Here is a 12,889-nt window from a genome sequence, read left to right on the forward strand (position 1 = left end):
AGTGTGATGACATCGGCAGAGAGGATAAAGTAAGAGGATAAACTTGTTGTAGAGCGCTGGCTGTGCTTGTAGTGTGGTTATATAAATCCAGAGAAAGATTTTATGATCAAACATCAACAATACTCAATCATTTTCAGATCTTGGCAGCCCCAACTGTAAGTTCTGCATGCTGCGCTATGTTGCTGTGAAACCCCTGTGACAGCATCATGCATGCTTGCTGTATTGTTTTTTATTTTAAGTGGACCTCTTTTACTCTCTATCTCTGTATGTATCTGCTGTGGTAGGCTGTGCACGTTTGTGCATGCTCAGACCTGTGTCTGTGAACTTAAATACTGAGACACCACATTGTTCTGTCCTTCTCTGGAAAAGAAAATCATTAAAAAAGCAAAAGAATCACTGTGGTAATCAAGCAAGAGACAGCTTATGTAGGCCTAAATCACAGTCAGGGACAGCTGTAGTCTAACTTGGTAGGGTTTAAACTTGATGCCTGACATAGCTAATGATCACTTAGGTTGTCCACTGTAACAAGTGGTATGGTATAATGATTACAGGGGAGCAACTGTTTCTTGTGGAGGGAAAGACACTGGGGGCACACAAACACATGTGCATGCATGTCCAAATGAAGTCATGCCATAGAAATACCATATACATGTCAGGACCTCCCTGTTGTACTTTCAGCAAATTATGATTGCTACAGGTTAACCCCACTGATTTATAATAGAGATCAGTGGTTAACCCTATTTTTATGTGACTGTTTAAAGAGATCTCATATTTGTGAAGGCATTTAGGGAGATAAAATGAGACAAAGGTAAACAAATATTAATAAAATAGACAAGTATATTAAAGTTTGTAGCTAAATGAAGATATAGACTTAAGTCTATGTCTCTCAGAGAAAAAGGATGTATTGATTAATTTAATACATGGGTCATTCTACAGAATTGGTGCAAACCTCAGTCCCACAACCAAAAAACACATTCAAAAAGCATTTAAGTATTCAAATCTTAGATGTTTACTAAAATCCTTTTACTATCTATTGAAACCCACAATAATATTAAATATCAGTAAGCTTAATATATATACAATCATAATTTATTGGGTACTGTCTATTGGGAGATGGCTGTCCTAAACCATAACCCCTAAATTTTAACAAATTAAAATGATATAGAAATTATGTTTGTATTTTTTTCACGTCGTTGTTCGTAAAGATCTTTTTGATTATTTTAAAAAGTTCAAAAAAATATATATATTTTATAATTTCTTTGTAAATTATGAAACTTGGTGGAAAAAAATGTGTCCCGTTTCATTTCCACTATGAAACAGTGTATGTTTTAGTCCATTGGCTAAGACTGATTTTAACTAATAAATAAACACAATTTTAGTACAGTTATGCAGGTTTTTTTTTTTTAGCATTTTAGTATGTTTTAGTATAGACGTTAAAATTCTGTAATGTGATGTGGTTGCTACCAAACCACTACTGCTGCTACCTAAACATGGGATGTTTTGTAAAAAATAAAGTGAACTGAATTATCAAGATGTTATGGTAGTTTTTAGTTCAGTGTATTTTCAAATTAATGACTCCTTAACTTTGTAATCAGTAGGATCAACTGATTTTGCCTTTTACAAAGACAAATTGGCTTCAAAACGCAACAAATCTCATAAATTACATTTGAAATAGTGTTAAAAATGTAATTGATATTAATTTACCTAAAAATATATATATATATATAAATATTTACAACGTAATCCTAATAGGTCAATATAACCCTTCTAAATAAATTATTATTAATCTGTTTTGGTAGTAACAAATTTGGAAAGAGGACAAATATTCCAAAACTTTCTGAAAAAACAATAAGAATTAACTGCACAGTTACTAAAAATGTGTACAATTTGCATACATACAATTAATTTCAACTCTGACTTTGGACCAGTTCATAGAATGAGCTATTATATTAGCTATTAAACATTTAAATAGCCTAATATCGTTAAATACGTAAAAACAAGAGCACATGAAACACACTCGTGAGCACTATAGACATACTCTCATATTTTCACCTCAAAATTACCATAAAGGAACCACATCAGACAAGTGAGAGCGTCGCGATGAAGGCGTCCGTCTTCTTTAAACGACACGAATCCCACGATAATACCGTCAACGTATTATTTAAAGTCCTACACAATAAAATTAGAAGTGAAGGCACATGTATAATTACAGGCTGGAGTAAAGACTGCGTTGAGAGGGAGGGAGACGGAGGAAAGTCCTGCCCTTTCTGAAAGATTTCCTGTTTCACTAGGCGAGCAGAAGTAAGCGACTCAAGCCCACAGATTCCCTCACAGTGACTGTTGACTTGAGCAGCATGAGACGCTCTCTTTTACTCAGGAACAGACGCTAAAATCACTGCGCTTTCTGGTCAAACAACACCAGTTTGGTCACGTTCACATTAATGCGACGGATACGGACAGGACGACGTTTCTAATGGAGCAATATTTGCTTTCTCTGCTTTGTTGGGGAACTTTTTTGGTTTCTTCAGTTGTCATGGATCGGAGCGGAGTCGGTAAGTTAACGTTAATGTCCTGACACCTCTGGCGCTCTCCTCAAGTTGGCAGGTATATAAACGAGTAAATGTGTTTTTATGCTGGAGACTTGTATTTATCATCTACTGTGGCTTGTGTACTCATAGTGGAGCGTTTGTTTCTGGACTGCTTACTTTTAAAGCCATGCAACAGGTGAACGCATTCAGTGAACGCCAATTTCAGCGTTATTTTTTCCTGTGCAGTTTTCAGGAGTTACGTAAGAGCGTAAGAAGCAACGTATATTTGCTCAGGTGTTAAAAAATGACATAAGTCGCATAAAATGCAGTTTTATTGTCCTGTCCTGTGCTGACTAAACTTTGAACGTCTGTGTTATTGATATGAGTGACTGGCGGTGTCATTATGTTTGTAAAACCGTTATCTTTGTGACTGTTTCATTAGTTTTGTATATGTATAGAACCATGCAAAGTACAGTATAAGTTATGCACCTTATAAAGTGATAGTTTTAGATGGGTTTTACTTTGTGGTGCTTTGATATAAACCATGATGCTGAATGATTAGCCTACACATTCTATTATTATATTGGCATTGCTTTAGCATGATGTCAGATGTCGTTTTTGTGTCATCATCACAAACTACTTCAAGATGACCTTGATGATAGCAGTTGAAGGAATGCACAAAAAGGGCATGAATGTTCAGAAAAAGTCCAGATGTACCATGATACAAGTCCTTATTATGGTGTATGAAACCGTGCAAGTACTTCCACACAACAGTACCTTTTATGCACTTTAGTCATAGCAACTTTCATTAAGCTTTTGAAAGACAAGGGAGTGCATGACATTTCAACATGTTAATGCATCAGCTTGTTTTGGTGTTATGTGTGTGTGCGCACAAGGGAACGCCCTTATGAGCTGACAGCTGAAAAACATTAAGAGTTTGTCTTTTGGGTTGTAGTGGAAGTGTTTGACAGTGTGCGCAGGACATTTTTCCATTTCAACCAGCCCCGCATCCTTCCTCCCATTGGTATAAATTGTTTATCTCTCTCTGTCCTGTCATTAATTTCAGCCTCTGTGATTACAGGTTACTTTAGACACTAATTACACTCACTGAACTCCTCCCCACCTCACGCCTGTGATTATACAGCAGGATGTGTTTGTCGCACAGCGCTGTGTTTGGTGGAGCAACATAGATATTTCTTACAGAAATCATATTTTCCAGATGTCCAGCTACATCTTTGCCACTTCCTGTTTCCAGCCTTGCTTGGCTGCATGTAGCTCTGTACACTTCGCTGCTGAAACACACTAGGGCTGTGTGTGCTGTGCTTGAGCCACGTGCAAAAGCTTTGCCCTGGTTGTTTTAGGCATTACAAATAGCATCAAAACGCCCCTGTAAGCAGGTATGACACTTGCCTTCCTGTTGGCATCTTTACTGAGAATGTTACTATTATTTCTCATCTGCCCATATTGGTAATTTTGAGCTCATCCTGTCTTGCATCATGCACTTAAACTTGCACTTTTTGTTGTTCTTGTGTTACTGTCAAGTTTAAAAGGGAAAGTTTTAAAGTGCAATTAATGTATACAGATTGCAGGGTTTGTACAAGGTGCTTAAAGTACTTGAATTTGGGCAGTGTATGTATGAAATAAGTGTTTAATTTCAGTAAGCATGTATCTTTTCAAAATTTTCGAAACTCTGAATCAGTTAAACCATTGCGTCACAAAATGATTCACTGTTTTGAAGCACTCCAATCAGATAGCAAATAATTTGCTTTAGATCAGAACTTTGCTTATCGCAACTCATTTGATTCATAATGGGACTTTGGAGCAAATAGTTATTTATTTGGATCAGAACGGTTTCGCAATTCATTTCGCAATTTGAATGATTCAAATAAAATGATTCACGGTGCGCGAAGTTCTGATCTAAGTCAAATGATTTGCGCTTCACGCTCCAAGTCCTAATCTGAAAATATGGTTCACGAATCATTATTCAGATCGGGACTGCAGAGAGTGGATGATGAATCATTTGATTTAGATCAGAACTTTAGAGTGGGTTCGCAAGTCTTTTGCTTTAGATCAGAACTTTGGAGCGCAGATCACAAATAATTTGATTCCATCCGGGACTTCGAAGTACGTATTGTGAATAATTTCATTTAGGTCAGAATCGAGATTTCATTTAGATTTCGAGAATCTTTTCGCGAATTGAATGATTTAAATCACATGATCACAAAACCGTGCAAATATGTCCCGATCTAAATCAAATGATTAACAATGAGAAAAGTTTCGATCTAAGTCAAATATTTTGCACTCCACTCTCCGAGTCCTGATCTGAAATGATGGTTCACAAATCATTATTCAGATCTGGACTTCAGAGCCTGGACTGGGAATCATTTGATCTAGTTTGGAACTTCGGAGCGGGTTTGTGAATCTTTTGCTTTAGATCGGAACAATTATTAATTGAATGATTAATAATATGTGATTTGAATTCCCGATCTACATCAAATGATTCTCAATACGCAAAGTTTCGAACTAAGTCAAATGATTTGCACTCCATGCTCCGAGTCCTGATCTGAAATGATGGTTCACGAATCATTATTCAAAACGGGACTTTAGATCCAATCATTTGATTTAGATCTGAACTTCGGGGTGCTGATTGTGAATCATTAGATTCAGTTTGGGACTTCAGGGCATGTATTGTGAATTATTTGCTTCAGAATCAACTTTTTTCAGATTTTTTTTTCTTAAACTGTAGAAAACATTGAACCTTCAAGGCAGTATAGTTATAAAAACAAAACAAAAAAGATAAGAAAACGTATTCACAAATACAAATTCCTTAAAGAAATTATCTGTGGATCTACTACTTTGTAATACTTTAGTAGTAATACTTGGCATGTGCTTCACTTTATTTTTGCCATTTTTATTTATCTATTTTTCTTTTTTCTAATTTGAAAGAAAAGACATTGTTTGATAAGTTAGATCTCTGATTGAAGTCCTTGAAAATCCAAAAAGTATTGCTTGAAAAGTCCTTGAAAGTCCTGGAATTTCATTTTGCAATATCTGTGCATTAAAATGAAGTTGACCACTGTCTCTCTAGACACCCTTTTGGGTTCCAAATGGACCGCCAGAACCCTTTCTGCTTATCTGGGGCTGTACGCTGCTTATCGTAGTGTTCAAACCATAAATGATGTTAGAACAAAGATCTATGCGCCAAACTGGTGTAAGTAATTTCCTTTTGGCCTTCTGGATAAGAATCGCATATTTTAAGTTAAAAACCATATCCTTCAGGTTCAAATTTAATAATTTCGGCTATGTTATGAATACTATCCAAAGGAAATAGTGTGAGGTAATGGCTCTGCAGTATGTTATCCAGTCAGGCCGGGCAGTAGATAAAGAGTCAGTAAGCAGTGCTTGCTTACGGAGTAAAAAGCTCCTTTGTAGGCTCTTGAAGCCATGTGAGACCCAGGCTAGTGGATGAAGGTTGTGAATCCGTGCTTATGTTTACCGAAGGCTCTCTGGGCCTCTGTGCTGAGAACTCAAAAATAGCTATCTCGGGATGAGAAGAGGGGTCGCATAACCTTAAAATGGCTGCATCTGATTTGCCCATATTTGTCTTCTTATCCCCGTGGCCGACACAATCCCCTCTTGGCTCGCTCCAGTGAACCTGGACTAAAAGGGCACATAGTCTTGCTCATCTGCCCAGCTCAAAACACAGAGCTAAAAAATAACAGTGGATCGATCTTAAGACAAGATGGTATCATATTTGTAGTTTTAATTTGCAGTATGCAGTCAAAACAAACCTATTATGCCACAAAACTCTGATGACCTTTAACCAATGCTGAATATTTGCAAAGGTGGATGTTTCTTCCGTAGAAGTGTCTTAGTTGTTATTCTGTCTGTGGTAGGAAAGCCACACATCCGCCCTATCTGTGTTTCCTTCCTTGGTCGGGTCACCTGTTCCGTCCTTTCCAGAAGACTGGTGAAGACAGATTGAGGAGCGAAAGCTGAGTGAAGGGAAAATGGGGGTCGGAGGTCTTGTGATTGTCTATCTGCCTTGTTCTGGCACTGCCTTCTCTGTATCAGAAATGATTCTTGTCATTGAGCCCTGAATGTGAGGGATTAGTGCTGCTGGACTGAATTTGAAGTGACTCTGGTTTCAATCTCAAGAGGCGTTCACACTGACAGTGATTTGTAAGTGGCTATACGCCATTAATTTTCAGTGAAAGTTGGTGATGAGTCACACTTTGTTTAAACATTTTTCAATGGGAGAGCAAAAAGTGGAGTTCACATCTCAGTTGGATGCTTTTCAGCAATTTAAACTACAGATGCAATAATATTACATTATACTGATAATTATCAGGCTAAATGTAATTATTACTGATTTAATTGTAAGGATTAGTTCACTTCCAGATTAAAAATGTATTGATAATATACATACCCCAATGTTGCCCAAGATGTTTTTCAGTCAAAAAGAAATTAAGGTATTTGAGGAAAGCATTCCAAAATTTTGATCGATTTAGTGGACTTCAATGAGGATCAAGGGGTTGAAGGTCCAAATTGCAGTTTCAATTCAGCTTCAAAGGACTCTACATGATCCTAGCTGAGGAACAAGGCTCTTATCTAGTGAAACCTTTGGTCATTTTATAAAAAAAAAAAAATCTAAATTTGTATACTTTTAAACCACAAATGCTTGTCTTGCACTATATCTGCGATGCTCTTCTATGTAGCGTTGTAGTTCGGTACTGACATTTTTAAAACGTCCATTTCCCGCTTACATTTGAGGGCTGTTGAAACGATTTTGCATGGAGCATGAAGCTCTGATCATTGTAGCCAATCACAGTCATATCTGTTGAGCACTTGAACACTATGGCCAATCAGCGATGTTTAAAAATTGGCTCAACAGCACTTAAATGTGAGCGGGAAATGGCCGTTTTTAAAATTTCAGTACGCAGTGCATAGTCATGTTGGAAAGGTCACTCCATCTCATTTTCTTCTTTAACAGTTTTTGTAAAGACCGTTTGACTTTCTTCGCACGTTCACTTTGTAAACACTGGGTCAGTACTTCTGCCTACATCATGTAGGTTAAAATTTGTGGTTAAAAAGTAGATCATTTTTTTTTATTTATTCAGAAAATGATTGATCGTTTCACTAGATAAGACCTTTATTCCTCAGCTAGGATGGTGTAGAGCCTTTCGGAGACACGTTGAAACTGAATTTTGGACCTTTAACTCATTGGTTCCCATTAAAGTCCACTATATCCTGGAATGTGTTCCTCAAAAACCTTCATTTCTTTTCAACTGAAGAAAGATAAACATTAACATCTTGTATGCCATGGAGGTGAGTATATTATCAGGAAATTTTCATTCTGGAAGTGAACTAATCCTTAAACAAAAACATTTTTTATAGTTTTAGTTTAATCTTTGACTTGGAGCATTAGAACAGTGCTGTGTAATTCTAATGAGTCTGCTGTATGATTAATGTGTTTAAATATCATTTGGGCTTTGTTGTATGGGTTGACTTCTCAGTCTTTCAGTGTGTTTGAATGACCGGTGCCCCTTTCAGTCCCGGAGAGCCAAGGTGGCCTTTTATCACAGGAAAGTCTAGGAGGTGTGTGCTACTCCAAAGAGCAGCTAATATAACAAATTACGTAATACGGTTTAACGACTTCTTATGGATTGGCCAAATACAGACTCGCTGAAATTGAAAAACCATACACACGTAGAAATGACTCATGCAACACCAAACTCGTAACCCCTTGTGTGTTCTTGAACTCACATTTTGCGTCACTAGATTTACAGACTAAACCAGTGGCGTTAGTATAGCTTTTCCACTGATCTGAGGTCTTGATGTCAGTCTGTGCTTTTAGAGACAGGAGTTTGACGTCGTTTGGTCTCTCTGTGCTGGTGTTTGCTTGATCGCATCAGTGCATTTAGGTCAGAGTCTCAGGAACCTGACAAGGGAGCTGGAGACGAAAGCACGTCCAAACAGAGCATTGAAAAGCAGATAAAAGAGCAAGCAGCATGTATATCTGATAACACAAGCAGCCAGCATTTCATCTTGCACTCTTTTATGGTCCCTTAGGACACTAGCCAAGGCCAGAAATGTTTAATAAAAGAGTAAATTGTTTTAATAGGTGACCTTGTTTTTGTTTTATCATAGATGGGATGTTTCCTGGGATGAATCCAATTCGGCTTCCTCAACTGTGTAAGTTCTGTGACGTAGAGGCATCCGACTGTAAAGGCACCGGCACCTGTGAAAGCAACTGCACCATCACATCCATCTGTGCTAATGTGGATGAAATCTGTGTGGCTATCTGGTACGTCACTGTTTAAGTCATATTTCTCCACAACTTTTTTATGAAGTGTGAAACATCTGTTGTATGCATGTGTAAAACATCTGCTTTGCACAACATTCAAAATCACCAATGAATCATGTTCACAGCTTGCAGTATCGTTCTCATATTTTCAAAAAATGACACGGAATTAAAATTGCCCCTCAATAAATATGCTCAGTCTCGGTACATATTGTTCTAAAGAACAAAAAAAAGCTTCTTTTCTGCTTACATAACCAAGGCCAAATGGTGAGGGGAAAAATAATATTATTCAAAGGTCTAATACTTCATTATCCAATTAAATACCAATAAATAACGTGTCCTGTTTTGCTTTGAAATATGTGATGTTGTGGTTAAATGTGCTGTGCATGTCATTTCATGTTGTCTTCAATTGTGGAAACAGTGCAGTTAAATATAGCAACAAGTCATTGCTGTATCTAAGTGCTTATTATGTTTACTGATATAGCAACAAGAGACATGCAGTTTATTTTTTATTGTCAAAGTCAACTGAGAATGTATAATAAGAACTGTATTTTGTATTGACAAAAGATCTGTCATTTGATATCATAATCCCTGTAATCACAGTGTACGTGTTTGTATTTGTGTCCTCTCGATGACTTCAGGAGGAATAATGATGACAACAACACGATCGAGACGTTGTGCCACAAACCCTACGAGCCCCTCTACGGCATCATGTTGGAGAACTACAACAACACAAAATGTGAAATGAAAAAGAGGATGTCAAACAGAGGCCCCATCCACATCTGCTCCTGCAGCGCAGACGAGTGCAACGACATGCTGATGTTCACGCTCCGTTAGTTTGCTTCTTTATTCCTTCTTTTGAGCTTTGTCTATTTTGTGCCGTTGATCATAGAGGTTTAAAGGGAGAGTTCACCCAAAAATAATAATTCTGTCTTTAATTACTCATCCTCATGTTGTTCCAAACCCATAAGACCTTTGTTCATCTTTAGAACACAAATTAAGATATTTTTGATGAAATCCGAGAACTTTCTGACCCTGCATTGACAGCAATGGAACTACCATGTTCAAGGCCCAGAAACAGGACATTGTTAAAATAGTCCATGTGACATCAGTGATTTAACTGAAATTTTATGAAGCTACAACTTTTAGTGTACAAAGAAAACAAAAATAGCAACTTTATTCAACATAAAATGGTTCATTTTGGCAACTTAACTGAAATAAGTCAAAGTACTATGATTACTAAAACCAAAACTGAAATAAAAATGCTAAATGGAAATATGAAAAAAGCTGAAAATTGCAATCAAAATTATTAAAAGCTAAACTATTCTGAAAATATAAAAATTGAAGCTATAGTTGAGGTCAAAAGTTTACAATCCCCTTTCAGAATCTGCAAAATGTTCATTATTTTACCAAAATAAGAGGGATCATACAAAATGCATGTTATTGTTTATTTAGTACTGACCTGAATAAGATAGTTTACAAAAAAAGATGTTTACATAGAGTCCACAAGAGAAAATAATAGTTGAATTTTAAAAAATTACCCCATTTTAAAAGTTTACATACACTTGATTCTTAATACTGTGTTTTTACCTGAATAATCCACAGCTATGTGTTTTTGTTTAGTGATATTTTTTCACGAATCTCTTGTTTGTCCTGACTGTCTGCTGTTCTTCAGAAAAATTCTTTAGGTCCCACAAATTCTTTGGTTTTCCAGCATTTTTGTGTATTTGAACCCTTTTCCAACAGTGACTGTGATTTTGAGATCCATCTTTTCATGCTCACTGATGCTCCAGGGGGTGAAAAGTTTTGAACAGGATGAAGATGAGTGCATTTTTCTTATTTTGCCTAAATATCATATTTTTTTATTTAGTACTGCCCTTCAGAGACTACAAAAGATAGTTATATGTTTCCCAGAAGACAAAATAAGTTAAATTTACATTTCAAATTCAAAATGTTTTCACTTCCCGGCTCGTAATGCATGTTTTTTTCTTTCTGTGAGCATTTGAACCTTCTGTAATAGTTGCATGCGAGTCAGTGTGAAAAGATGGATCTCAAATACACAAAATACTGAAAAACCAAAGAATTTGTGGGACCTGAAAGATTTTAACTGTTTAGAACTCATGAACAACTATCGCTAAACAAACAAAAACACAGCTGTGGATCATCCAGGTAATGACACAGTATTAAGGATCAAGGAAATGTAAACTTTTGAACAGGGTAATTTTTATAAATTCAACTATTATTTTCTCTTGTGGACTACATGCAAACATTTTTTATGTAAAATACCTTATTCAGGTCAGTACTAAATAAACAATAACTTGCATTTTGTATGATCCCTCATAATTAACATTTTGCCCATTCTGAAAAGGAATGTAAACATTTGAGCAGTTACTCTGTTGAAAAGGTTAGGAATTCTGTAGCATTTTACTAATGACAGCCATTCCAACTCAGTGGAAATCTGCAGCGGATTGCAGTCACAGATTCCGTGTGGGCCTGGAAATCGGTAAGCGAAACCAGAGCATTGCGACCTCACATTGCTTCTCGTGTTGTAGTCTACATCACATCTCTCTGAGGTTTTCCACAGACTATGGAAACGCTGCGCTAGTGTATAAATAATGAACCGTGTTTCAGCTAGTTTTGGTTTTGATAGTGCTGCACTCCGCTTCACCACACTCGATAAACAGCACTTAACTGAGCTGATAAATCAATCACAAACCCAAGCAGCATGTTTATCTCCCACACACAAGCTGTACAATGCTAACTATTTAGCACTGGCTCGTAGTGTGTAACCCGCTCTGGTATGTGAGCTCAGGTTGTCGTAACGTTCTAAAGCAGCTGCATTGTTGCTGGCTGGGCTGTGCTGTCTCAGGCAGACTTTCTATTGGCTTTGGTTGTGTGGACGACTGAGGATCTCAGACATGTGGTTTCCTGTCTGTGTAACTTGAAGCAGAGACATCACAACCACATGGCAAAACAGCTGTGTGCACTAGGCATGCACTAAAATAACCTTATTTACCACTATTTGGAACGTTTATTGCATGTTTCGTACGGTTTAAAGAGCCTCATTTTCGTTTTCTAAGAAAGGAATATCCACATTGGTTTTTTTAAAACCCTACAAAAGTACACGGGGATTTCTGAGGTGTGGGGTATCCTAAAGAGAATGTTCTTCCTTCTTTCAGTACGTAAACAAGCTAATAAAGACTTAAATTGTCAATAAGTGTTATAAAAGATGTCGTTTGAGCAGGTGTTTGATGCCTAGTGTTTGCTATGTAGGAGCAGTCGAGGGAGGCTGTAATTCCATCCGGTGAAGGAGGCCTCATTCCCTGCCAGAGTGGGGAAGTATTGCAGGAAGTCCATGTTTACTTATTGGAACGGTTCCATGGCATATTTCTCCAGAAATGCCAGGCATTGTTTTCCTGGACCATAACATTTTTATGACATTAACTGTGGCTGAGAGCCTGCACGTTCCAGCGATAAGCTCCCTATTCTGTATTCAACTGGAGACGCCGCCGCTGTTTCTTCGGACTTCATTATGGCAGCTGCAGGGTGTACACAGCAGCTTATAATTATATACTGCGCAGCAGGGCTTTGCCGTATAGCAGTTTCACACATATTTTTTGCTGAATCAAATAAACTGAAAGTCAAGCTTGCACTGCTTTTGGCCTAGGTGGACTTTTTAGGTGTAAATATTGTTGATGAAAACTAAAGGTGCCTTTGTGTACTAAAGGCACTGCAGGATATTTTTCAAGTGCCCCAGAACCTTTCTTTTTGATGGGTTACTGGAGGAACTGTCAAAAGTTTATATAAAAGTAAATGATGAAGGTATTTAGAGAACTGCCCTTGAATTGAGTTTGTAAGGTTGTTAATGCTCTCCACACAATGTCTTTTCATTGTCTTTTAACTTTTATAGTGTCAATAATGGCATGTTGTATTAAGTATTGTATTTTTTTAAGCGGATATTTAATATATTTTTTTGCTTTAAATTTGTATTTTAATATAATGGCTACTTCACACAGTAAGTAAATAGCTGGAAATATTTTAAAATATGTCATTAGCT

General features: G+C 37.0%; 1 protein-coding gene across 1 annotated transcript in view; it reads left to right on the forward strand.

Moving 5' to 3' along the window:
* Positions 1-2,307: 2,307 nt before the first annotated feature.
* Positions 2,308-12,889, forward strand: part of tgfbr2b (transforming growth factor beta receptor 2b) — a 38,226-nt gene continuing 27,644 nt past the window's right edge. Inside the window, exons 1-3 of the mRNA XM_073846818.1 lie at positions 2,308-2,552; positions 8,679-8,835; positions 9,474-9,664. Coding sequence (XP_073702919.1) covers positions 2,474-2,552; positions 8,679-8,835; positions 9,474-9,664 — 427 coding nt within the window. The 5' untranslated portion in view covers positions 2,308-2,473. The remainder of the gene's footprint in view (positions 2,553-8,678; positions 8,836-9,473; positions 9,665-12,889) is intronic.

Source organism: Garra rufa, chromosome 9 (assembly GCF_049309525.1).
Source record: "Garra rufa chromosome 9, GarRuf1.0, whole genome shotgun sequence".
NCBI lineage: Eukaryota > Metazoa > Chordata > Actinopteri > Cypriniformes > Cyprinidae > Garra > Garra rufa.